Genomic DNA, 26,464 nt, shown 5'->3' on the forward strand with positions numbered 1-26,464 from the left:
ATCAATCAGCTTTTTTTTTATTTGCAGAACAGCTTTTCTGTCCTTTGTTTTTAAAAATAAATACAACATCATGCTCATTTACACAGCTTTCAATTGTTTAGCGCATTTCACAACACAAAAAAATAGAAGGAAAGAAAAGATCTCAGTAGATCTAGTTACGTAATGTTTTTAAAGATAATTAATAAGAGCAGTTCAGAACGCTTTATAAAACAGTAAAAATGATAGCAATTGAGCTATATTATGATATAAATATGAATTCTGCATGAAAATGAACTGTCTTGCTACTAGATATGACAGTGTAAATACTGTGTTTTTAAGGGGTTTTAGATGAGATATATATTTTACAATAAAAATGATTTATTCGTGATAGGTGTCGGCGGATCTTCTAACCAATGAGCAGGGGTGCAACTACATACTTTTGGGGTGTATGCAAATGTAGTATCTGCGCCCCGGGCATCTATGTAATGCTGCAGACCGGACATGGCTTAAGGAGCAAGTGTTAATCATTTTCGACTGCAGCCAATCAGATACTACACTTTCGTTGTCAATCGCTTTTTATTAAGCCAATCATCAGACAGACCGAGCTGTCCATCAATTTTTACTGCAGCCAATCACCTTAACGGATCTGTCAAAAGAAGGCGGAAACTGCGGTGCTACCGGTTAAACGTAGCGCGATTTAAACTTCTGAACAGCGGTGAAGCTGAATCTGTATAAGTATTTTACTGTATTAACAGTTTAAACACATTTATGTGCTATTGTAGTTAGTCCTGCCTATATGCCACTCTTAAACAGAAGTAATTGAATGAAAACGTTAGTAAAGCCCTGTCTTTAGATATTTTTAAATCAAAGATTAAAATACTCGTTTTTTTCCTTTATTGCAGTAATTGCATTAAATCGTCTATATGTGTAGAGGTGTAGATTTATCCCCGCAAGGATCAGGTCTGACTCCAGATGTAAGTTGCACACGTTAAGTGATTGTTTATTTTAGATTGTACAAGCGAATAGAAAAAGAGAAAAGAAAAACTGTAAAAAGAAAAAATAAACGCAATGAAAATATTCAGGGACTAACATGCATTCTTTGCCCAGATTACTCAATCCCAATCCCAATCTCAATCCCCCCCCCCCCCCCTCCCCGGTAAAGGTGGGAAAAACATTACACTTTTAAACTTTTAGATTTAATGGCAGATTTGCAAACACAGATTAAGCCTAGTCTGCACAGCATTAGCATTGTGAGCAGGCCCCCCCGCCGATTTATACACCAAGCCCCGCCCCAATAAATCAGACCATAATCTTCTGGCTGGTAGGGCTACATAAGAACCAAACAAACAAACAAAACATTAACTTGATAGACAAAAAACACATAACACCCCTGATAGCAGACGACTCCGATCCAGATCTGGCTTTCCTCCGGCAAACCCGCATAACAGTCACTGCCGTTTTTTGGATTTGGCCCGGATCCTATACAGAAGTGTCTTATAGTAGCTGAGTCTGTTACTGATCTGTCTCCATGTGGGCAAACCAAATCTGGTCTGCTTATTTGGACCAGAAGTGGCCCTAACACTGCTGTTTTTCAGAAAGCACCTGTGTAAATGACAGCTACAGTACAAAAGCAAACAAATAATTTGACACCTTTGAATAAAAAAAAAAATACCTGTACCATACTTTATTTTTTGGTACTTTCATTTTTTTGGTGTGGGAAATTTGTATTGTTAAAAATATTAATTATTTAGTTCTCTGATGAGTAATTATTTTCAATTCAGTAATTATTTCTAGTTACAAACAAATACATTGATCAAGTAGTTCCGGTCACGGCGCATGGATATTTTAACAGCCCCATTTTAGGCGCTAACTTAGCTGGAAGGACAAACTGAGGTTTGCCTGAACAAGGAGCTGCTGTTTTTCAGGTAAGCTGTACTTTTAAAGTATAACTAGTGAACAGTAAACATTTGTTAATGAAGCAACACATATAACTTTGCATATTGTTTACACTGAGAAATTCTGTGAAATGTCAGAGCTAACATTGCTAACGCTTCAGGGCTAAAATTGCTAACGCTAAATAGCTGTAGCTGTAGCAAACAACAGGCACAGGAGCAGGGGAAAAGCACAAGTAGGCACACAAACACTTATGTAGAGCAGTACTTTGTATAATTTACAAGTTTTGAGTGTTTAAGAACGTTTGTTCCATTTGATTCAGCTAAACTAAGAGCTTTATACTTCAGTAACTATCCTGTACCCTTGCCACTTTCCCCAGTTATGTAACAGTTATGTACACTTTCTTATTAGGTATAATATATATATATATATACAGTTAAGGTCAAAATTATTAGCCCCCTAAGAACTTTTGACTATTTCCCTAAAATACTGGCAATTCTTTGCCATATACATAACAATTTCTATAGTAAATTATTAATCCAGGATACTGCCACATTTTGGTCCACTTTGGAATATAAAATAAATATTCAAGATTTCTTAATAAAAAAATTGGTGAAAACTGAGATGGTCAAAATTATTAGCCCTCATGTGATTTTGTGTTTTCAAAGCAAATTAACTGGGTTTCAAACCACACCTACCAATCAATTAGATTTGAAAACACACCTGAGCAATCAATTACACTGAACCTTATTTAAATGACTCCAAGAAGCAGAGTTAGTATCAGTTGACTACTTGAATGACAGGGATACTCTTGGGTTGCTCTGTAATCTTTGTATGAAGCAATATCACCATGCCAAAAAGAAAAGAAATCAGTCTGGACCTCAGACAGAAGGTAGTAGACCTTCATTTTCAGGGGGAAGGATATACTGCCATTTCCAAGCGTTTCATGGTTTCTAGAACAGCTGTGCGTTGCATCATCGCAAAGTACAAAGAAACAAAGTCTGTTCAAAATAAACACGGACGTGGTCGAAAACGCAAGATTTCAAAAACTTTGCAGCGAAAAATAATCAGAGATGTCAACAAGAATCCCTGGACCTCTGCTAAGATGATTGTTTCTGAACTTGCTACTTCTGGACTTGATGTTTCACGCAAGACTGTTGTGAGGGCTCTACATCGTGGTGGACTTCGTGGTCATCGTCCAAGAAAAACCCCTTTGCTCTTACAACGGCACATCAAAGCCCGACTGAACTTTGCCAGAGACAATCTGAAACATAAGAGTGAGTTTTGGAAGTCTGTCCTTTGGTCTGATGAAACCAAACTTGAGCAGTTTGGGCATATGGATGCTGCTTTTGTTTGGCGTAGGAAGGGCGAGGCCTTCAACCCTAAAAATACTGTCCCCACAGTGAAGCATGCTGGTGGAAGCATAATGCTGTGGGGCTGTTTTGCTGCTTCAGGGACAGGAAACCTTGTTCGGGTGCATGGGACCATGAAAAAGGAGTATTATGTGGATATTTTGAAGAACAACATTAGGACATCTGCTTCCAGTCTGGGCTTAGGTCGTCGCTGGGTCTTCCAACAAGACAATGACCCGAAGCATACATCAAAGTTGGTCAAAACCTTTTTGAAAGACACCAAAATCAACGTTCTGGAGTGGCCCTCTCAGAGCCCTGATCTCAATCCTATTGAAAATCTGTGGAGGGAGCTCAAGGTTCGGGTCCATGCTCGGAGACCAAGCAATTTGCATGATCTTGAACAATTTGCCAAGGAAGAGTGGGCTAAAATCCCTCAGGAGACATGTGCCAACTTAGTAAGAAACTACCAGAACAGACTGTTGTCAGTTTTGAAGCAGAAAGGCTACGCAATTGACTATTAGTTGTCAGAGGGCTAATAATTTTGACCATTGCATTTTTTTGCTTTTTTCTTGTTTCTGTGAAGCAAATAAATAAGAATGTTCATTTGACCTTGCACAGATGTTGTCTTAGTTCTTGTGGACACACACAAACTATAAAGACTTAAGGTTATGGCCCATATGATTGGAAGGATTATGGTTTTATTTGATTTCATAAGGGGGGCTAATAATTTTGACCTTAACTGTATGTATATATATATATATATATATATATATATATATATATATATATAAACATTGTTTAATATTCCTGTGTTCATTAAAACGGTTGGTGAGACCATGTAAGCAGAGTTTGAACGTCTGTGTAAGGGACCGTCCACCACCGTGACCTAAAAAAATGGCACTTCTTAACATAACATTTATCACATGTTTTAATAATAATGACTGAAATTAATCTGTTTGCTACGTTAGCTGAGCTAGTTGCTAGCTAGCTGAGCTAGGCTCTTTGCAGCTGCGCAGCTTCATAGCGTCTCCTCGCTTACTGAGGAGGATCCAGCGTGAGACCGGCAGACTGTCTGCACTAGGCTCACTGAACACACCTCCCCATGCATGTGCATTTGTGAGCTGAAAAACTTTGACGCTATAGTGTGTAAGTTGGCAGCCAGCAGACGAACAGGATTAATTCATGAACACTTTTGAGGCTGTGAAAGACATGCACCATTTTGTCAAGGGACATACTGAATTCCTGTTCAGTGTCAAGTTTATAGTGTTTAAAATGGTGAACATAATAAACTAACAAACATTAAAAAGATAGTGTTCTGCTATACAGTATGTGCAGGTTTGAATATATTGGAAATAGTTAATTGTTTGTATTTTTATGTTTATTCCCAAGTTTTATTTAGAAATAATTTAATGAAATGCACATGCACATTTTCAAATTCTTTACAAAGTATGTACAACAAGAATTTTAAAATGTCTAATGTCTAATCTAAATGACTTCAATATCCTGAAAAAATTCCAAAGCAGCATCACCTTAAGTGCTTGTTACATCTTGTTACTTTTTTTTTTTTACATGTTTTGAGTTTTGTAACAATTCTAATTATTTTCAAGAATACATTAGTGACAGTTGACATACTGTTGCAAATCACATACAAAAAAAAATTAGAAAATGTTTATCATTTGAGTGCAGTCAGGTTTATTCATTAATTTATATTATGTTCTATGTCATTACATTTCAGCTGTAAACACAGTTTAATTTTAAATGTCATTCCCTATTTTAAGATTGTATTATATAATACAAATGCATTTCTGGTAGAATATCCAAAAACCTAATATATATTTCTGTTCATTTAAGCCTGGTTACCTACAATGGCTTGTGGTTTAATAAAAAATAATTGTTGAGTATTGAAAATAATTAAAATGACTAATTTTCTTTTGTAGGATGCGTATCTGGCAGCCATCGGAGCCGTGACCGGAAACTACTACAGAATAAACTTTAAATCAACTCGAACTCTTGTTGTTTTTGTGTTTATGTTCATGCCTATATGTCTAAGTAAAGAGAGTAAGAATGAAAACTGTATTTTGAGTGGTTGAGGAAGGGTAAAAAAATTATATATGTTAAAATATAGTTTTTATTAAAGCAAGTTTACAAGTAAGGCTATAGGTTTTGGACTATATCCGCTTTGGGTATAAAGATGTTTAGCATAGAAGGTGGGGTGGAGCTGGGCCAGTGTCGGTCTAACTGTAAATGAGTCTGTGCCTTATTTGGACCAGATATGAAAATGAGTCATAGATCTGAGCCAAATCTGGGCAGAATGTAATGAAATATAGTGTAGAGCTGTGCCAGATCTGGCTCAAATTCAAATTAGATAGGAAAAACTTATCTGTGCCGGTTTGGGCCCATTGTGCAAAAATAAGCCGGGCCAAATTTGTCTGCCAGATTTGTTACAGATGCCGTGACTCGTCTGAGCCAGATTAGAACCAGAGTAAATTTGCTTCTGAGGCAAATCTGGGCCAGATGTAATTAAATTCAGTGTAGAGCTGTGCCAGTTCTGGCCCAAATTCAAATCAGATGTGCAAAACTTATCTGTGCCGGTTTGGGCCCGTTGTGCAAAAATAAACCGGGCCAAATTTGTCTGCCAGATTTGTTACAGATGTTGTGACTAGTCTGGGCCAGATTAGGACCAGAGTAAGTTTGCTATCAGGGACATACAATACATTAGTTCATTAGTTACCGGTAAGTATATAAATTTTTTCCACCTCAGTTTAAAAAGCTCCGCGGTACAGTTTAAAAAGCTCCGCAGTACAGTTTAAAAAGCTTGTTTACATTGTCCTTTCACCTTTTTATCTTCTCACATAATTTAAACAAAATTTATAGGTCATTTGATTTGAAAAATCGTTCCAGAATCGAAAATCGTTTCTGAATCGAATCGTGACCCTAAAAATCGGAATATAATTGAATCGCCAGACACTGAGAGATTCGCACCCCTACTTTGGCCCATCTTGCCGCCTCCTCCTGACGCTGCACTTCCTCCACCACCATCTTCCTCCGTGCTGGTGGAGTGGCACTTCTCCAGGCTGGACGGCTACTTGTTAGTCCAAGGCCTCCTCTTCCTTGTTGAACATTCCCCACAATGTCAGCATGTCTGAGAGCTGCTGTTGCTGGTGTCCACTTGCGCCCTGTAGCCAAGGTTGGTGCAATGATAATTTGATTCCAAAGAAATAATTACCACAAATTGGAACATTTTGTTTCATTAACTGACATTTTTTACCCTTTTTACCACACCTTAATGACACAAATTTTCTATTCATTTAGCAATGTTTATAACAAACATACATCACTTACATTAGAAAAAAGAAGAAAGAATTTCACTTACAGCATGGATCAGTAACTTCTCAAAAAGCCATCTTCTGTTATTCTCAGTCAGGGGAGGGAGGTCCCAGGCATAGGCCAAGTCCTGGACACTTATTTTCTCCTGATCAGACAGTTTGTATTCCCCTTCAAGCTTCAAGAAAACAAGAAGCAAATTATGAGAAAGATAGTATTAAACATGGTTAGTATAGGCATGTCCCATTCTGTATGAAATATCATGAAAGAAACATGAATCATGAATATCATGAAACTGCAACTGTTACACTAGAGGACTGTCCAGATCTGGACATCAGAGAAACAAGTCGGACTGTTTCTCTGATGTCCAGATCTGGACAGTCCTCTAGTGTAACAGTTGCAGTTTCAGGACTCCCACCAAGCAAGACATGAACAACTGCAGGGCTGAGTCCTGACAGGCACGGTCCTCCATGAAGAAAGGAATGGCCCATCATTCTACCTGCCACAAAGAAAAGATCGCTTTCCACAAGAAAATGGGAGGTTGAATGGCCCAACTCTCCTTCAAAAAGCTTTGTAACACTGGAGTTTCCTGTTTAAAAAGACAAAAAAAACAAACAAACAAGTGATATGAATCCTTCCACAGTAGAAAGGCGTGAAGGTTAATACTGCTCTCAAATTGCCGCAGGGTGTGACTGAGTGTGAGGGGACAGACTGTGTTAGCACTATGATACGACAGGAGACCCCAGTCATCCCCACTTGTCATCCATATTAACATTATACTAGGGCTGGCGTGACGCGTTGATCAGCAGAACATGCGTTGATGTGTCACAAAGATGGCCACACCCACAGAACTCATGGATTAAAAAGAGACGCCCTTGTGCATCTAAATGACAAAATTCAAAGAGCAAAGTAAAACCATCATCAGCAGTGTTCGTTATTCTGATACCCCTAAATGAACACGGGGTTGTTGAGGACGAATAATAAATATACATATTAAACACAAATAAGAGCATGTGTACAACACGAGGCTCTGCATTGCCCAGCCTAATGATTCATTCTCGTCCCCCGAGATCACCACACATACAGCTAGCAAGTGTAACCCAGCATGTGGAAGTTGACAAGAGACAACTTTGCTACTAATCTTGGTCTGCAGTTATTGCTTTTTCACCAGTAACACACCAGTGAAACAGATACTGACAGTAATATTATTTATAATATTAAGATCATCTTAAAAGAGAGAGAAAGATACATATAAGTGTGAGTATGTAATGGCTGGAGTATCCATCTTTATTTGTGCTAAATATCAGCAGATTATTATTAAATAAACCTTAGCTGAACATATAGTTTAAAAAGCCCAAACCAACTACAGTACTAAAGAAAGGATAGAGATGATTTATATAGTAAATATGTAAAGGACATTAAAAAATATATATTCATTAAGTGCTTACATTGCTGATGCTGGTACTTTGTCATGGTGATGTTCACATAATCTTACAGAAAAAAAAGTTTTTTTTTGTGCTATGATTTTGCATACATAAGCCCTAAAGTGAAATTAATAATTACTGGGTGAAGTCAGTCTGAACATGACTGATTTTGTGAACATTTTGCTATTTTATTATTAAAAGTTGTCTTTAATGTGTCTGAATGGTAATTAAAAAGTGAAAAATGTATCTTCTCCATACCTGCAGATACCATCTTAGCATGTTATTTTAAGATTAACACACATTATTGTTTCTTAGTAATAATTGAAAAGTTGTCGATCCATGTAATAAATAATTCCTGCACTGCCGTTATGTTAAATGTAACATTGGAATGTGTGTCATCCAATAATGATCAAGCCATTTAATAATATTTACCAGTGGTGGATGAAGTACACAAAAACCTTATGTTATACATCTAGAAATATTATTTATACTTTTAGGATAAACTAAACCAAAAAAGATTCAATTAACATGCAATACACATGAATTTAAAATAACAGCCTTTAAAAGGATGCATACATACCAAAGTTAACGTAGAACCCAGATTTTAGCTTTTCCATGCATATTGAGAAGAAGAAACGAGTTACACCTTCTCCAATAGCAGCATCTCCTCTAACGCAAGTCAGTAAAAAAAATGTTTTTAATAAATTATTTATTTATTATTATTTTTTCTTTTTTTTTCTTTTTCTTTTTTTTTTTTTTTTACAACTTTTACTTGTAACCGGAACTACCTTCAAGTCCACAATTCAGGGGTCGGGCCCATTCCACATTAGGGCTTGTAGAAGGCAATGAGGGCCATGTCTTGTTCAGTAGGACTTCTTCTGAGGTCCATACTAAGAAATAAGGTAGTATCCTTTTCATGCATGCGCAGAAAATGATCCCAGACTGTGATATGGCCTTGGTTGGGTCCAAAGCCATACTTAACCAGCCTAAAAACAACCAAAAAAAAAAAGTAAACATAGTTCAGGCATTATGTATCCTCGATTATAAAGACAGATGACATCTACATATACAGACTGGCCACTGCATGAAAACCACCAACTTTTTTATAAACTCACTGTGGACTTTATTAGATCCACTGATGATCTAGGAGACATAAGTACTTTCCATTTTCCTGCGTGTGGAAACAGCGTTTTCGTGTTTTTTGTCATGTAAGTCGCAGTGTTTTTGTAAGTCTTTGTCGTGCGCTCACGTCCTGAAACAAACCTACAGCCGCGAGTTTCTGCTTTAAGCCCCGCAGTGGCGGACTCTGTGTTTACATCAGCGATGCTTCATGTCGAAATGCTGCTGTGGTCTGCAAACACTGCTCAACTATCAAATGCTGACCGTTCTATCTACTGAGAGATTTCTCCACTGTGCTGATCGCTGCTGTTTATCTTCCTCCATCCTCCAACAACAGCGTGAGGAGTGAAGCACTGAATGAACTGTACCAGTACATCAGTGAACAGCAGACAGCACACCCAGATGCTTTCCTCATTCTGGCTAGAGATTTCAACCATGCAGACCCAAAGAGTATGGTTTATGGACTTTTTAAACACATAGACTTTCCAACCAGGGGTAACAACACATTGTGGACCAGGTCTTCACCACACACAGCCTACAAAGCCTCCCCCCTCCTCCACCTTGGAGCCTCTGATTACCTCACCGTTATGCTAATGTCAGCTTACAGACCACTGGTAAAAGTCACCAAAACAGTTCTTAAGCAGGTACGAGTGTGGCCAGAGGGACTTCAGGACTGTTTCAGCACAACAGACTGGAACATGTTCAGAGAGGGTGCCACCCACAACAACTCCACAGATATTCAGGAGTACATAGAAACTGTCTCTGCCTACATCACCAAGTGCACTGATGATGTAACCGACCTCAGGACCATCAGTGTTCTGGCTAATCAGAAGCCATGGCTGACAGGAGAGGTCCACAAGCTCCGGAAGGCTAGAAATGGAGCCTTCACAGCAGGAGACCAGGCAGGCCTGAGGACAGCTAGGGCCAACCTGTCCCGCGGGATCAGGAAAGGTAAGAGGCTGTACTCAAAGAAGATTTCCCAACGGTTCAGTGACAGCAGAGACACACGGAACCTGTGGCAGGGAATTCAGTCTATTACAGGCTATAAACCCCATCCAAAGACCTGCGACAGCGACACATCTCTGCTGAACGGCCTGAATGATTTCTTCGCAAGGTTCGAGCCACTCAACACACCCGCCCAGAAATCCATCCTTCCACCTGGTGACCAGGTGCTGACGCTGTCCCCAGACATTGTGAGGAGGGCATTCAGCAGGATCAATGCTCGAAAAGGTCCTGGGCCTGACAACATTCCTGGTCGTGTGCTGAAGGACTGTGCCTGGGAACTCGCAGAGGTTTGTACTGACATTTATAACACCTCTCTGAGTCAGGCTGTGGTTCCCACATGCTTCAAAGCCACCACCATCATCCCTGTCCCAAAAAAGGCATCGCCATCCTGTCTCAATGACAATCATCCGGTTGCACTCACCCCCTTCCTCATGAAGTGCTTCAAACAACTAATCATGCACCACATCAAGTCTTCGCTCCCCCTCTCCCTGGAGCCCTAGTAGTTTGCATATCGGTCAAATCGCTTGACCGATCTCCACTGTTCTTCACTCAGCCCTCACACACCTGGACAAGAAGGACACCTATGTCAAAATTCTATTTGTTAACTTCAGCTCAGCATTCAACACAGTCGTCCCCCAACAGCTCATACACAAACTGGACAGTCTGGGGCTGAGCACTTCACTGTGCAACTGGCTGTTAGACATCCTGACCAGATGACCACAGGCAGTGCGGGTTGGCAGCAGCACATCCAGCATCACCACAATGAACACAGGGGCTCCCCAAGGATGTGTGCTGAGCCCCCTTCTGTTCACTCTGCTGACCCACGACTGCACACCAGCACACACCTTCAACCTCTTCGTCAAGTTTGCGGATGACACGAATCGGTGGTGGGTCTCATCAGCAATAATGATGAGTTACACTACAGGAGCGAGGTGAGCCGCCTGGCCTCCTGGTGCAAAAACAACAATCTCTCTCTGAACGCAGAGAAGACCAAGGAGGATTGTTGTGGACTTCAGAAGATCGTCAACAGTCTATTTTTACACCTTGCACACGCGTCCTTAAAATAGCGTTGGACTTTTGGAATATATTAACGCCGATGGGTGTGGGGGTCTGAAAATGTTGTGAGTTCAGGTAAATTTCTGGCAAGTTTCTATCTTGGCGGCAGAAAAAAGCAGTGCACGAATGATCCCCTGAAAAACGATCACGATCACCACGCGCACTGCGCTCCCCAGTCACTATACCACACACAATCACTTTTATACCACTAATATAATATAAATATTCAATAAAAATTCAATATACTTAAAAATCTGCACAGTAACTATAATTTATCATTAGTTATGTTTATTTCTGACATTTATAAGGATATATATTTATGTTCAGTACACAGATTTAATAACTGTAGCTTAATATAGCAGTTATAGACATTTTGTGATTTTTTTTTTTCTTTGCGTAGGTGCGCTTTGCCTCTCTGATGCCCTAAGGAAGCTTGGCTCTGGCTGTTTTGAGGCCTGCCCTGTCCCCTGATTGTGTCCCGGGTTCTCAGCAGCACACACACCTCTGCAGACATCCAGGGCTTCTGATTGGGTTGTGATGTTTTTGGCGACAGTAACATCATCAATGCACTTGCTTCCAGGTTGATTGAATCATCAGATGTTGCAGCTTCTCTGAACATGTCCCACTCAATGTGTTCAAAACAGTCTGGAAGATCAGAGATGGCTCCTGAAGGGCAGGTTGTCACTTGCTTCTTCTCTAATTTGGCATGTCTGATGAGCTGTCTGTATGCTGGTATGAGCATCACTGAATTGTGTTCTGAGTAGCCGTTGTAGTGGCATGGCTCTACTCTGTACACTCTGGGAATGTTTGTGCAAACAAGTTTCAGCACATTAGCCCCACACGTTGGATAGTCCACATGCTGGTGAAAGCTGGGCAGCAAAGTCTTCAGGTTGCTGTGATTAAAATCTCCAGCAACAATAAACGTCAGCGTGAGAGTTCTAGAGTTTAATGATGGCACTGTACAGCTCGTGAAGAGCACTGTTAGCATCAGCATTAGGTGCTACATACACTGCTATTATGTACACAGTGTTTGGCTCTCTCTGCAAATAAAATGACCTGGCTCTGACTACAACAAACTCCACCAGCGGGCGAGCAGTTGCTGGAGACCAGCGCAGCATTGTTACACCATCAATCAATCAACCTTTATTTAAACTCGGAGTACATTGAGGGTGGCCCTCATTTATAATGCAGCCGAGCAATTACATAGGGAAGGGATTGACAGAAACAACAACAACAAAAGTAGAGAGAATAAAATAAGTAATTAAAAAAGCATAAAAAAACGAGCATTATAATAAGGTATAAGAATTATTTTTAAAAAAAGGACAATAATTTAAAAAGTATTAAGATATAAAACAAATAAGGTAAAAATAATAATTTAGGAGTAGGAATCATAAAATCATAGGTAAAAAAGGGTAATAGAACTAATAAAAATTTAACTACAGATGAATAAATAAAAACTAAACACATAAAAGGGTAAAATATAAATCAGCACTACCTTTAAATAATAAAAGAAAAGTAAGAAACTAAAAATAACAACAGAAAAACAGCTAAAACAAACCAATTAAAAATTTAAATTAACTAAAAAATAAAGAAAGAAACTTAAAACATACCAAAGATCATAAAAAACTAAAATGAGCTAAAACAGTGGCAGGCTGTCTGAAGGTGGTTAGAAACTAGGAGTTTAAAATGATTTAGTGACACCAGTGAGCAGAGTTTTAGAGTTTCCTGTAGTGAATTCCTGGTACCTGAAAGGTGATCCAATCACTGGAGTGAGTCTGGTAGGTTGTGTTATTTTTAATAAGTTTTTGTGAGATGTACCGTGGCATTTGGTGAGAAAGTGCTTTAAAATGAAAATAAACCAATGTGTTTTTCCGACACACATCAAGAGAAGACCATCCAACTTTTTATAAAGTGAATGTGTACTGTACGGGTCGCCAGTAATGAATCTAAGCACCACATGATATACAGAATCTAGTGGTTTAAGTGTAGTTGCTGATGCATATCTATAAATCACATCATCATAAGCATAGATAAAAAACGTTGCTTCCACAATGTTTTTTCTTGAGTGAATTGGGAAGCATGATTTATTTTTTTATAGGAAGCCGAGTTTTTGCCTTAGCTTACCCGAAAGCTTGTTAATATGGTGCTTAAAAGTAAATTTGTTGTCTAGCCATATGCCAAGGTTTTTATATTCACTAACTCTTTCCACATTAGAACCCTTCAAAGTTGTAATTTTAAGTGAATTAAAATCAATGTTAAACCATCTGGAGAACAGCATGTATTTGGTTTTCTCAGCTTTTAAACTTGTTTTAAACTTGAGAAAACTACTGCCGCACTAATGTGGTCAGCTGAGCAATAAAAAATTGTGTCATCAGCATATAAATGTATTTTACAGTCCACAATGGAGGTGACAATTCATTGTCTATATATATATATATATATATATATATATATATATATATATATATATATATATATATATATATATATATAAAATAATATTGGGCCAAGGATTGATCCTTGTGGGACACCTTTAGAGATGGGTAGCGGTTCTGATCTACTTTGTCCCAGGACTACACACTGCTTTCTACACAGGAAATATGGTAGTGTTAAATCAACACTGTTAGTGTTAAATCAAATAAGTGTGGATTTAACACTAACAGTGTTGATTTAACACTGCCAAATTTCCTATGTATGAGATAAGTAATTTCTAAACCATTCTAAGGCATTGTGGTCGAAGCCGATGTTTTGTAAACTTTTTAAAAGTAGAGAATAATCAGCTGTATCAAAAGCTTTAGAGAGATCAATGAAAATGGCTGCACAGTGTTTTTTTTTATCAATGGAGGTTAAAACATCATTAAGGATCAGAATAGTAGCAGTTATTGTGCTGTGCCTCTCTCTAAAACCAGATTGATGTTCTGATAGGATTGAGTTTATACTGAGAAATGTCTTGAGTTGGTCATTCACTAGGGATTCAAAAATTTTAGTTTTAGAGATTGGTCTAAATTTGTTGAGGTCTACAATGTCACCACTTTTGTGGAGTGGTATTACTGGGGCTGTTTTTCAGATCCTGGGAATTCTGCTTAATAAAATGGGGAGATCAAAAATATATGCTATAATTAAGAATGATTGGAGATGCAAGCTTCAGAAAGAAGGCCTCAAGCCTGTCCTCTCCTGTTTTTTTAATAGTGCTGAGGGCTTTAACTACTATATGGTGAGAATAGGGTGGATGGTAAAGAGACCATGCTGTGTTGATGTCAACAATAGGCCCCCTCAGCGGGCCTTAACGGACAGCTCTGCTTTGCAGTCTGCATGGATGGAGACCAGGCCTTCCAGCTAAATGGCGGAGTCCGGGATGGAATTCGTTAACCATGTCTCTGTGAAAACGAACACACAGCAGTCTAGGCCTTCCGCTTTCTCTGGAGGTAGTCCAGTTTATTCACCAGGGAGCAGATATTGGAGAGCAGGAAGGATGGGATGGCTGGCCAGCTGGTGTTAGCTATTAGTAGCTATTAGTTAGCGCAGACTCTGGCCCTCCTACCGCACTCTTAGCTCCTTGCGCACTGTTTGTGGGGAGCCTTCTTCGGGCCAGCAGGCTCAGGATAAGGCGCAGATCTTAGCAGGCCTAGCGTACACAGCTCCGCTTGTAGACCTGCCGAAAGTGCAGTTTTTGATGGATTTTGCAGGTTTAGAAGGGTCTGCCGGTCATAGATGTGGGTGCTGGTTGTCCTGATAGCAAACTCTTGCATGATTGCAAATTCAGATCGTGTTTAAGCAACAATACAAACAAAAAAGCACCATGTTTTGTTCCCAGAGTGGATAAAGTGACTGCTTGCGCCACCAACAGGAAACATTTTGACTAATCCCTTTTCTCTATTTTCTTACTGCTTACCATCTACTCCTGCTGCTTATTCTCAACACTCTATTCCCTACTCTCTACTACTACTAACTCTTACTTGTTTTCTACTCCCTGCTCCTTTTTTATACTCCCTATGCCTTAGTTTACTCCTTCTATTTACTCCTTAATCTATACTCCTTTCTTTCTACTATTTTCTCTCTACTCCACTACTTACTATTCTGAGAGTAAGGAACACAGAATACATGTTGCATTATAATGTTGCATTATATCTTTTAAAGTTGATAGTGAAAAACAATGTTAATTGAATTAACAGGTTTAAGAGGTTAAAAGGTTTTACATGATTGGGGCTTTTATACTTTAATAGAAACAGTACATATTAAACCACAACATTAAATCAATGTTAAATCAAAGAAAACGGATGTGCATGAATACATCAACATTGTGTCAACGGCTTGCCATTAATACAACTGTTTGCTATATTGGTAGTGAAGAGTAACCATTTATTATACCTTGGGTGTATTGCAAATATCTTTCAATTATGATTACTTAACTTAGTATCTATAATTACATAAAAGTGTGAAACCTTGTATCTTATATGCATTAACCAATACTCACATTGTGTTTGATATGCATTTCTATTACTCACAGTGTATTTTATACGCATTTATATAGAAGATTAACCAATAACCACAATATATGTTCTTTACACATATAGTAAAACATTGTTTGATCAGGCATGTGACTAACACATCTATTATATGGCAGACTAACCACGCGTTACTAACACATTAACATATAACACATGAGATCTATTGTGTGACTTGCGTAGCTCATGCTTGAAGCATTTCGTTCACTGCATGTCTCTGACTAACGGCCATCAATCATCAGCTAGTGCACTCTGTACGAACTGAATTGATACAAAGGAGACTTCGGGACGAACAGTGCGGCCTTTCTCTCTCTCTTGACACAGTCAAGGCCAAACACTAGTGGTCCGGTCAGACCTGTGAAACTTGAGTACTAACACGTGAAATTATGCATACTAACATGAGATGATTTTAGCAACGCCTCATCAGCAGGTTTCACGTCATTTGGGGTATAAAACATGGAGTCAGATCAGAGGGGGGTCAGAACTTATACTGGGACGGCTGTTAGACGGTCTTTCATGTGTGGGTTCTCCTGAATATTCAGTACTTTGTAATAAAAACTTGGTTTGCTTTCAACTTCACTCCACCTGTCTGCGACTCTCTATCAAACAAACACGTAGGGGAGTTGTACCCCAGATGAGGGGTGGGTGTGGACCCATCTTTCATTTTCTTTTCTACAACAATTGCAAACCTTTACCTTGACACTTGAATAAGTGTGATAAAAATTGTCCTCAAGTTTAGGATTGTTTTTTAGCCTATGTCATTAAACAAAACAATTATAATAACAATATAAATATTAAATAATAATTAAGAATATAAGATAAAACAAAGCTATAAAACTATAAGATTATGCACAAATAGGTTCCCAGTGTAAACAGTGACCAGTAACTTATTAAACAGAAGTTAACAGTGAATAAAGAGCTAGTAAATAATAAACAAGTGGTGGTGTTTTCCAGTAATATAGTTCTGTTAAAGTCGTGCTGCTTTTGTTATCTCTGAGCTGGAGTCACATTTTTAATGTAGATTAAAAAGTTTCTTTTAGGGATGAAGAACAAACAGTTTAAGGCTAAAACACTTTGAATCTTGTTCCCTCTGAACTGTACTAGGCGCTAAATGGGACGCAACCCATTTGTCCCTCTGTCATTCAACCCAACTATAAACGTTCCTAGACACATCTTATATTTTGCCAATAGCTGTAATACATTACTGCTTAGTGTTAACTGTGTGCATGTTGATTATTTGAACAGTTAGCTAAAAATAAAAATGAATGGTTAGGAAGATAAAAATTATTATTAATATTAAAAATATGAACTGATTAATAAACCCGTTTGCGGGGAGGATATAAGAGACACACAGTCAAGCACAGAGCCGCCGGTTTATAGACTGCCCACTTCCAGTTCCCCCGCTATATCAGTAAAAGACCGCTAGAGGGAGGCGGCGAGGGAGTCCTCACTTAATAAGGATGAACGGAGTTAGAGTTAAAATCTCTAATAGTTTTTAAATATTAAAAAAGAATGCATAATAAAAAAGACTGAAGTCTTTTTAAAACGAAAAAATACCTGTATATTTCCTAAATGTTCAGAGTAAACGGGCTTTAGGGAGCAAAGCGGCTGTATTTCTACTACTGTGAGCTACTGGTTGGTGAGCTGATGCTGGGGTTAGTCAGAGTTTAAAGGTTTATAACTGAAATTTTTAAGCTTTAAAAATTGTGTCTTCAGTGCTGAAACATTTGATATACTGCTGTGTTGAGGAAATGACAACATTGTTCAGTTTAAAAATACCAAACATTTAAAAACTCTGATTTTCTTTAGAAACTCCATATGAACAATATTAGACTCACAGAGGAGCTCCCTCTGGTGGTGCGATAAACCCGGAATATACTCTAAAGTAAAGATTCTCTTCTCTAGAGACTCTCTGGTCAGAAGTTGTATAAGGAAAACGTACTCAGGCAGATAATTTTGTAAAGGTTTGTTTAACAGGTCTTTGTATGGAACTTCAGGAGAGGGTGGATGTGACTGTGTTCACAGATGTGGACAAAGAGCGCTTCCTGAAGAAGATCTATCCTCTGGTAAATACTGGATTTGTGATTTGGGATTTTGCCGTTTACCTTAAGCTGTGCAGCAAGAACACTCCAATGCCTTTCCGAGACATGCTCTAATGCAGTTACACTCCGATACCTGTCTGATACATGCTCTAATGCAGTTACACTCCGATACCTGTCCAATACATGCTCTAATACAGTTAAACGCCGATACCTGTTCGATAAATGCTTTAAAGCAGTAACACTGCTATACCTGTTCAATAAATGCTCTAATGCACTTACACTGACATTCCTGTCCGATACATGCTCTAATGCAGTTACACTCTGATACCTGTCTGATACATGCTCTAATGCAGTTACACTCCGATAACTGTGCGATAAATGCTCTAATGCAGTTACACTCTGATACCTGTCCGATGCATGCTCTAATGCAGTTACACTCCGATACCTGTCCGATGCATGCTCTAATGCAGTTACACTCCGATACCTGTCCGATGCATGATCTAATGCAGTTACACTCTGATACCTGTCTGATACATGCTCTAATGCAGTTACACTCCGATACCTGTGCGATAAATGCTCTAATGCAGTTACACTCCGATACCTGTCCGATGCTTGCTTTAATGCATTTACACTCCGATACCTGTCCGATGCATGCTCTAATGCAGTTACACTCCGATACCTGTCCGATGCATGCTCTAATGCAGTTACACTCCGATACCTGTCCGATGCATGATCTAATGCAGTTACACTCTGATGCCTGTTCAATACATGCTCTAATGCAGTTACACTGCCATACCTGTCTGATACATGCTCTAATACAGTATCACTCCGATTCCTGTTTGATAAAGGCTCTAATGCAGTTACACTCCGATTCCTGTCTGACACTGCCATACCTGTCCAATACATCCTCTATTGCAGTTACACTTGCCATACCTGTCCAATACATCCTCTATTGCAGTTACACTTGCCATACTTGTCCAATACATGCTCTATTGCAGTTACACTCAGAATCCTGTCTGATACATGCTCTAATCGTCGCTGTCCAATGAAAAATACTTATCTCCAAGACTGCAACTTTACAGGAGAGAGAAAAAACCTTGCAAACTTCCATTGGAAGTCACTGTGAAAAGAGTTTATTTTGGGTAATTCTGAAGTGTTTCTATTGGTCCGTTCATCAAGAAATTTGGCACAGTGTAAGGGACAGTTTGTTTGTTCAATTTATGTAGTATACTAAAAATCGACAAAAATGGAGATAAATATTTGTCATAAGATAGCGACATAATGCATTTACACTCTGATACCTGTCCGAAACATACGCTAATGCAGTTGCAATGCCATACTTGTCCGATAATGCAGTTACACTCTGATACCTGTCCGATACATGCTCTAATACAGTTACATGGCCATAACTGTCTGATACATGCTTTAATGCAGTTACACTCCGATACCTGTCCGATAATGCTCTAATGCAGTTATGCTGCTATTCCTGTCCGATACATGCTCTAATGCAGTTAAAATGCCATACTTGTCTGGCAATGCAGTTACACTCCGATGCCTATCCGATACATGCTCTAAGTTTATTTTGGGTCATTTTGAAGAATTTCTATTTGTCCGATCATCAGTAAATTTTGGCACAGTGTAGGGGACAGTTTGTTTGTTCAAATTATGTAATAAACTAAAAATTGACAAAAATGGAGAAAAGTGTTTTAGGATAGGCTAGCAATGCAATGCAATGCATTTACACTCCGATACCTGTCCGATACATGCTCTATTGCAGTTACACTCCGATACCTGTCCGATACATGCTCTATTGCAGTTCAAGTCCGAAACCTGTTCGATAATGCTGTAATGCAATTACAGTGCGATACATGCACTAATGCAGTTACACTCTGAAAGTTGTCTGATTCTTGCTCTAATGCAGTTACACTCCGATACCTGTCCGATGCATGCTCTAACGCAGTTACATTCCGATACCTGTCCGATGCATGCTCTAATGCAGTTACACTCCGATACCTGTCCGATGCATGCTCTAACGCAGTTACATTCTGATACCTGTCCGATGCATGCTCTAATGCAGTTACACTCAGATACTTGTCCAATACATGCTCTATTGCAGTTACACTCCAAAACCTGTCTAATACATGCTCTAATCGTCGCTGTCCAATGAAAAACACTTATTTCCAAGACTGCAAGTTTACAGGAGAGAGAAAAAACCTTGTAACCTTTCAATGAAAGTCAATGTTAAAAAGTTTATTTTGGGTCATTTTGAAGAATTTCTATTTGTCCGATCATCAGTAAATTTTGGCACAGTGTAGGGGACAGTTTGTTCAAATTATGTAATAAACTAAAAATTGACAAAAATGGAGAAAAGTGTTTTAGGATAGGCTAGCAATGCAATGCAATGCATTTACACTCCGATACCTGTCCGATACATGCTCTAATTCATTTGCACTCCAATACCTGTTCGATACATGCTCTATTGCAGTTACACTCTGATGCCTGTCCGATACATGCTCTAATGCAGTTACAATGCCTTACTTGTACGATAATGCAGTTACACTCTGATGCAGTTACAGTCTGATACATGCGCTAATGCAGTTGCACACCGATACATGCTCTAATGCAGTTACACTCCGAAAGTCGTCCGATTCTTGGTCTTATGCAGTTACAGTATGATACCTGTCCGATACATGCTCTATTGCAGTTCAAGTCCGAATCCTTTTCGATACATGCTGTAAAGCAATTACAGTGTGATACATGCACTAATGTTGTCCGATTCTTGCTCAAATGCAGTTACAGTACGATACCTGTCTGATAATTTTTGTAATGCACTTTCAGTCTTACAACTGTCTCATACATGCTCTAATGACGATTCACTCCGTTACCTATCCGATGCGTTCTCCAGTGCAGTTATTGTCTGATACCTGTCCGATACTTGCTAGAGTGCTAGAGACACCCATCTCTTACATGCTCTAATGCAGTTACTCTCTGATACCTGTCTGATATGTTCCAGTGCAATTACAGTCTGATACCTTTTTAATACACGCTCTAATGCAGGTACGCTCTGATACATGCTCTAATGCAGTTACAGGATGATTCATGCACCAATGCAATTATAGACCGATAGTTGTCTAAAACATGCTCTTATGCAGTTATAGTCCGATAACTGTCCAATTCTGGCTCTAATGCAGTTACTCTCCGATACCTATCTGATACATGCTCTAATGCAGTTACAATCCAATTCCTGTCCGATACGTGCTCTAATGCACTTTACACTCCAGTACTTGTCCTATACATGCTCTAATGCTGTTACAGTCCGATACCTGTCCGATACATGCTCTAATGCAGTTATACTCCGATAGCTGTCCAATTTAGTTGCAGTCCAATACCTATTTGATACGTTGTCAAATGCAGTTACACTCGATACATCTGATACATGCAAAAATGCAGTTACATTCTGTTACATGCGCTACTAAAACTGCGCTGTGGAAGGTCCGATACCTGTCTGATAATGCATTTACAGTCCAATACATGCTCTCATGTAATTACACTCCGATACCTGTTCAATATATACACTAATGCAGTTACAGTTGGATAACTGTTAGATACATGATCTTTTGCAGTTACAGTCCGATCGATACGTGCTGTAATGCATTCCCTGTAACAGTCTGATACATGCACTAATGCAGTTACAATCTGATACATGCTCTAATGCAGTTACAGCCCTGTACCTGTCTGGTATATGCACTAATGCTGTTGCACTCTGATACATGCTCTAATGCAATTATAGTCAGATACATGCAGTTATAGTCCTGTACATGCTCTAATGCAGTCACACTCTGATACCCATCTAATACATGCTCTAATGCAGTTACAGTCTGACACCTTTCCAATACATGCTCTAATGCAGTTACAGTCCGATACCTGTCCTTCTTATTCTAGGGATAAGCAAACATTAAACTCATATTAGGGATTATGTAGGCTGGCTGATATGTCAACAATTTCATTTTACTCCATTTAAAGTCATTTTCACAATACATAGTGTTTATCACTGTATATTTATGTAGAAAAATATCATCCCTGATTGCACTGACTTTTTGTTTCATTACATCTTTTAACATTAATGGAAAACAACATTTATGTAACATTCCCTAATAGGCATCAGTAGGTGTTAAAATTCTGACATTAAATCAATGTTCATTTAATGGTTTCGAATGAATTGGGCTCTTCTACACTCAGAAAGCTTTTAGACTAAAGTAAATGTTCCTTTGTACACTACAAGACCGCAGTACAAGCTATATGAATTGAAGACAAATAAGATGTACATATAAGTAAAGTATATGGACATATAAGTAAAGTTTAACACAGACAATACATGTAAAATTAGAACATTTAACCAACAAAAATTGATAAGCACAAATTAATCAATTCTGATATTGGAGATCAAAGTTTTTTTCATGTATTTAGAGATGGACAAATAAATGTTGATTCAGCATACTTTTTCTGTCTGGGACCTGTAACAGCAAATAAAAAAAATGCTTTTGAAAGCGCTGCCACTATGAGCGGGAGGTCGCAGGTTCGAACCCCCGCTCATGCAGCTTTGCCATCAAGCTGCCGGCGCTCAGAGGGAGAAAAATTGGCCCTGCTCCCTCCGGGTGGGTAGATGGCGCTCTCTCCCCACATCACTACTAGGGTGATGTCCACAGCACAGGGCGTCTGAGAGCTGATGTACCGGAACCGAGCTGCTGCGCTTTCCTCCAGGCACGCTGGCTGCTCGACAATGCTGCATCAGCAAAGAATTGGTGACTGGCGTACATGTATCGGAGGAAGCATGTATTAGTCTTCACCCTCCTAGTGTGTTGGGGCATCACTAGTGATGGGGGGAGTCCTAATGAGTGGGTTGGGTAATTGGCCGTGTAAATTGGGGAGAAAATGGGAAAAAAAAAAGCTTTTCAGACACACCTTAATACAATAATAAATTATAATGAGTATCACAATAACAAAAAATATTTCAGTTCAATTAAATATTGTTGTATTGCCCATTATGACTGCAGTATATATTGCAGTATATATTCAGTAACTGTCCATTTTTTTGCACGTTTTTTCCAGAGAAAGCCAGCAGTACTGAGAGGGGTGCCTCTAGGGCCATGCCTGGAGAAATGGACTGTGGATTACCTATCAGAGAGGGGAGGTCACCGGGAGGTCAAAATTCATGTGTCTTCTCTGCCTCAGATGGACTTCTTGCATAAAAATTTTGTATACAGGTGACCAAAATAATACAATTATATCATTAATTATAATGCTGATAAGCTTAAATATACTGACTGACAAAAAAAGGTATCAAGAATCTGATTTACCCACAGATGTTGCAGCTTGTTGCCAGTTGGAAATCCAGCCATGAGAGGAATGATGTAGTGCAGAGTGTGCTGCACATATCAGTGTTAGTGTCACTACTAGTGGTGACTGACTATTGTATGCAATGCTCTCCAGTTTATCACACGAGCAGTTTGTTGATGCAGTATGTAGCAGTATGTAGAAACTCACCACAAGACCCAGCACAATCTGGATTTGTCCAAGTTTCATACTTTGACATTACTGTGATGGACAGGCTAGACGGTGGGCAGTTTTTCTTGCTCAGAGCAAACAGGAGAACAGAACATGGTGCCTAGTTAAACGTCTAGAATGTTAATACTTGTACATGTGGAGAGAGAGTTGAGATGTGAACCGATATGGATGCATGGTGCTTAGTTCCAGGTTGTAGCCTGAGTGTTCTGCCTACTGTGTTATCCTGGATTGTAATGGGTGGTGCTCCCCAGCCCAATAAATTGTCTCCATTACCCTGCACCGGCTGTCTCCTGTGCGTTTCCCTATGAACGACAGGACAAGTAGCTATCCACCAATAAGCAGCTCTCTCCTCAGGGAGTATTCGCCCACCATTACAACCATTACCAGCCATTACAATTTGGCGCCCGAACTTACTAGTAACCTTCCCCAGAGTGTTAAAAGTTTGTTATACAATATTATTTGGCTTTGGACCACTTGCTGTTTTTTCACCTGTATTTTTGACTTTCTGTGCCCCCCAACCCAGTATATGTGGAAGCTATCTAGCTCGCTGTTTCGAGCTATCTAGTTCACTCTTTCAAGCTATCGACTACCTACACAGCAGGGACTGATTTATTGTACATTTTTTCTACTTGACATTACAAGGTAAACAGCCTCCTTTTTTACTTTTTGTGTGTTATATAATCGGATGCTAAATTTCCATATTTAAGATTTAAGATGGCGGCACACAGTAGTGCAGTGGCTTCTCACGCTCCTAACGAACACCCTGTTTTGATCTGTTTTATGCCGGTTCTGAGCCCAACTTCACCGCGTGTTAGTTATAGCAGAACCGAACTTTTGAGGATTAAGGACAGTTTGGTCAGTAAAACAGCAACTATGGACAATAATATCCAAACTAAACTGGGCAGACTACAGCTCCTCCAAGCTCCGATGGATCGCTGCAGACAAAGGGCAGGAGGAGTTGGTGCAAGCGGCACCATAAGAGGGGGAAGCGACCCGGTGTGCTTGCAAGGCTAAAGGCTAATGCTAACCAACCGCCGATTCCATCGCTTTTTCTGTCTAATGTCTGCTCTCTGGATAACAAGCTGGACATGTTGCGACTAAGGATGAGCATTTCTGAGGAGATGAGTAACTGCGCTGTGATTTGTCTCACGGAAACCTGGCTGAACCACACCATGCCGGACTCAGCGTTCCAGCTCGCCGGCCTGCAGCTCTTCCGAGCATACCGCAGCCAGCTATCCGGGAAAGCCCCGGGGGCGGCCTGTGCGTCTGAATAAACAAAGGTTGGTGCACAAACTGCATGTTGGTAAACTGCCACTGTTTCAGGGCGACAGAACAGCTGACTGTGAAGTGTCACCCTCACTTTCTGCCTCCCTCCCTGATGCTCGCAACAAGTTGTACGCCCGCTTTGAGAATCCTGACACCCCCCCCAGCAATAGACTCCCACAATCACCAGGAGAAGAGCCCCTCAGCCTGACACCAGAAGAAGTAAGGAGGACGCTGAAGGAGGATCAACCCCCGGAAACCTGCTGGCCTGGACAACATCCCCGGATGGGTGCTACATCCCCGGACAGGTGAGACTGCGCATACCAGCTCTCGGACATCTTTAACGCTTCCCTCATCCAGGCAGCTGTCCCCACTTGCCTAAAGACTGCCAGCATTATCCCAGTCCCCAAGAGCTCCGCAGTGACAGGTCTGAATGACTACCGGCCAGTAGCCCTCACTCCGATAGTCACAAAGTGCTTTGGTTCAGGCCCACATCAAAGCCACCATCAACGTCATCATGGATCCACATAGTACGAATACAGAAAGAATCTATCCACAGAGGATGCCATTTCCTCCGTGATCCACACTGCCCTCACCCACCTGGAGCAGAAGAATTCCTATGTCCGAATGCTCTTTGTGGACTTCCCCCTGTGGGGACCCGGGGTAGAATAGGTCCTCAGCCCCCTCGGGCTGTTCGTAAAAGGCGAACAAATGAGGTGCCTCGTTTGCCGTGAGGTGCGACCCGTGTCTGTGGAGAAAGGGATCCTGGTGCTTGAGGGGACTGGTGGCTGCGGCTACCATATTCCCAACACAGCACTTTGGCCCCGACTTCACATAGACGGGAGGTTGGAGTGGCCCGCTCCAATCAAGCGGCTGGTCAGGTCGTGCCCTAGGTTGTATCTCATCTGAGATCCCTAGAAGGCACTGGCTCAGGGTCAATCGAGCAATGTTTACATCTATTGTTCGAGTATATCACTTTTATATCCCTGGTACATATCCGCTGGAGTTCCGCGGCTTTATGTATCCCCTTGTTGGGCTCCAAGGTGGGTGGGGAATATGGGTGATGAATCTTCCCTCTTTTCAATATGGACCCTAAACTTAACCCCAAAAGAAAAATGACTGACTATGATACAGAACAGCGTCTTACAACTGCATCTGTTTTTGCTTTATCGAATGAGAGTTGGCCTAGATTCATTGTCTTGGAATCTCTATCATCAGAAACACCACTGACAAAGCTGTCACCTTTTGCCATTCAAAAATGGCCATTGCTGGGACTGTGAAAGATGCCAAGAAACTTAGATCTGGTCAGATCCTGGTTGAGTGCCTGAAAAAGGTGCAAGCTGACAATCTTTTAAGTGCTAATACCTTTGCTGGTATTAACATAAAATCCTTTACACTCATCACTTAACAGTTGCAAAGGAGTCATTCGTACTAGAGAATTGGAAGACATGGAAGAGTCTGAGATAGCTGAGGAACTGGCACCCCAGGACGTCACTAATGTTAGACGTATTACTCTTTGGAGAAGTGATCAAAAACAAACACGTACATTGTAACGTTTGTAATTTAACAAACCCTTCCCCCCTGCAAAGCTCATGATAGGCTATCAGAGAATAGATGTTGACCTCTACATTCCCAATCCCATTAGATGCTTTAAGTGCCAAAAATTTGGGCATGGATCTTCCACCTGCAAGGGTACCATGATATGCTGCAACTGTGGAGAAGAGGGACATGATCTTCCTTGCCTAAAGTCACCTAGGGCTGGGCGATATGGAAAAAAATCTTATTACGATATAGTTTTTCATATCAGCCGATATCGATATGTATCACGATATAAATCAAATCACTTTCTGTTACACTTAAAGGTTTCTATTTTTACTCAGAAGTGACAGAATAAGGGAGTTATGGACAAAATCACTAGCAGGCTCAGAGCCTTGTGG

General features: G+C 40.0%; 1 protein-coding gene across 2 annotated transcripts in view; it reads left to right on the forward strand.

Moving 5' to 3' along the window:
* Nucleotides 1-17,558: 17,558 nt before the first annotated feature.
* The window catches only part of tyw5 (tRNA-yW synthesizing protein 5), a 93,308-nt gene continuing 84,402 nt past the window's right edge, over nt 17,559-26,464 (forward strand). For both annotated transcript variants that reach the window (XM_007239514.4, XM_007239515.4), the window contains exons 1-2: nt 17,559-17,723; nt 22,809-22,963. In XM_007239514.4, the coding sequence (XP_007239576.1) occupies nt 17,643-17,723; nt 22,809-22,963 (236 nt within the window). In that variant the 5' untranslated portion in view covers nt 17,559-17,642. The remainder of the gene's footprint in view (nt 17,724-22,808; nt 22,964-26,464) is intronic.

The sequence above is a fragment of the Astyanax mexicanus genome, chromosome 11, assembly GCF_023375975.1.
Source record: "Astyanax mexicanus isolate ESR-SI-001 chromosome 11, AstMex3_surface, whole genome shotgun sequence".
Classification (NCBI taxonomy): Eukaryota; Metazoa; Chordata; class Actinopteri; order Characiformes; family Acestrorhamphidae; genus Astyanax; species Astyanax mexicanus.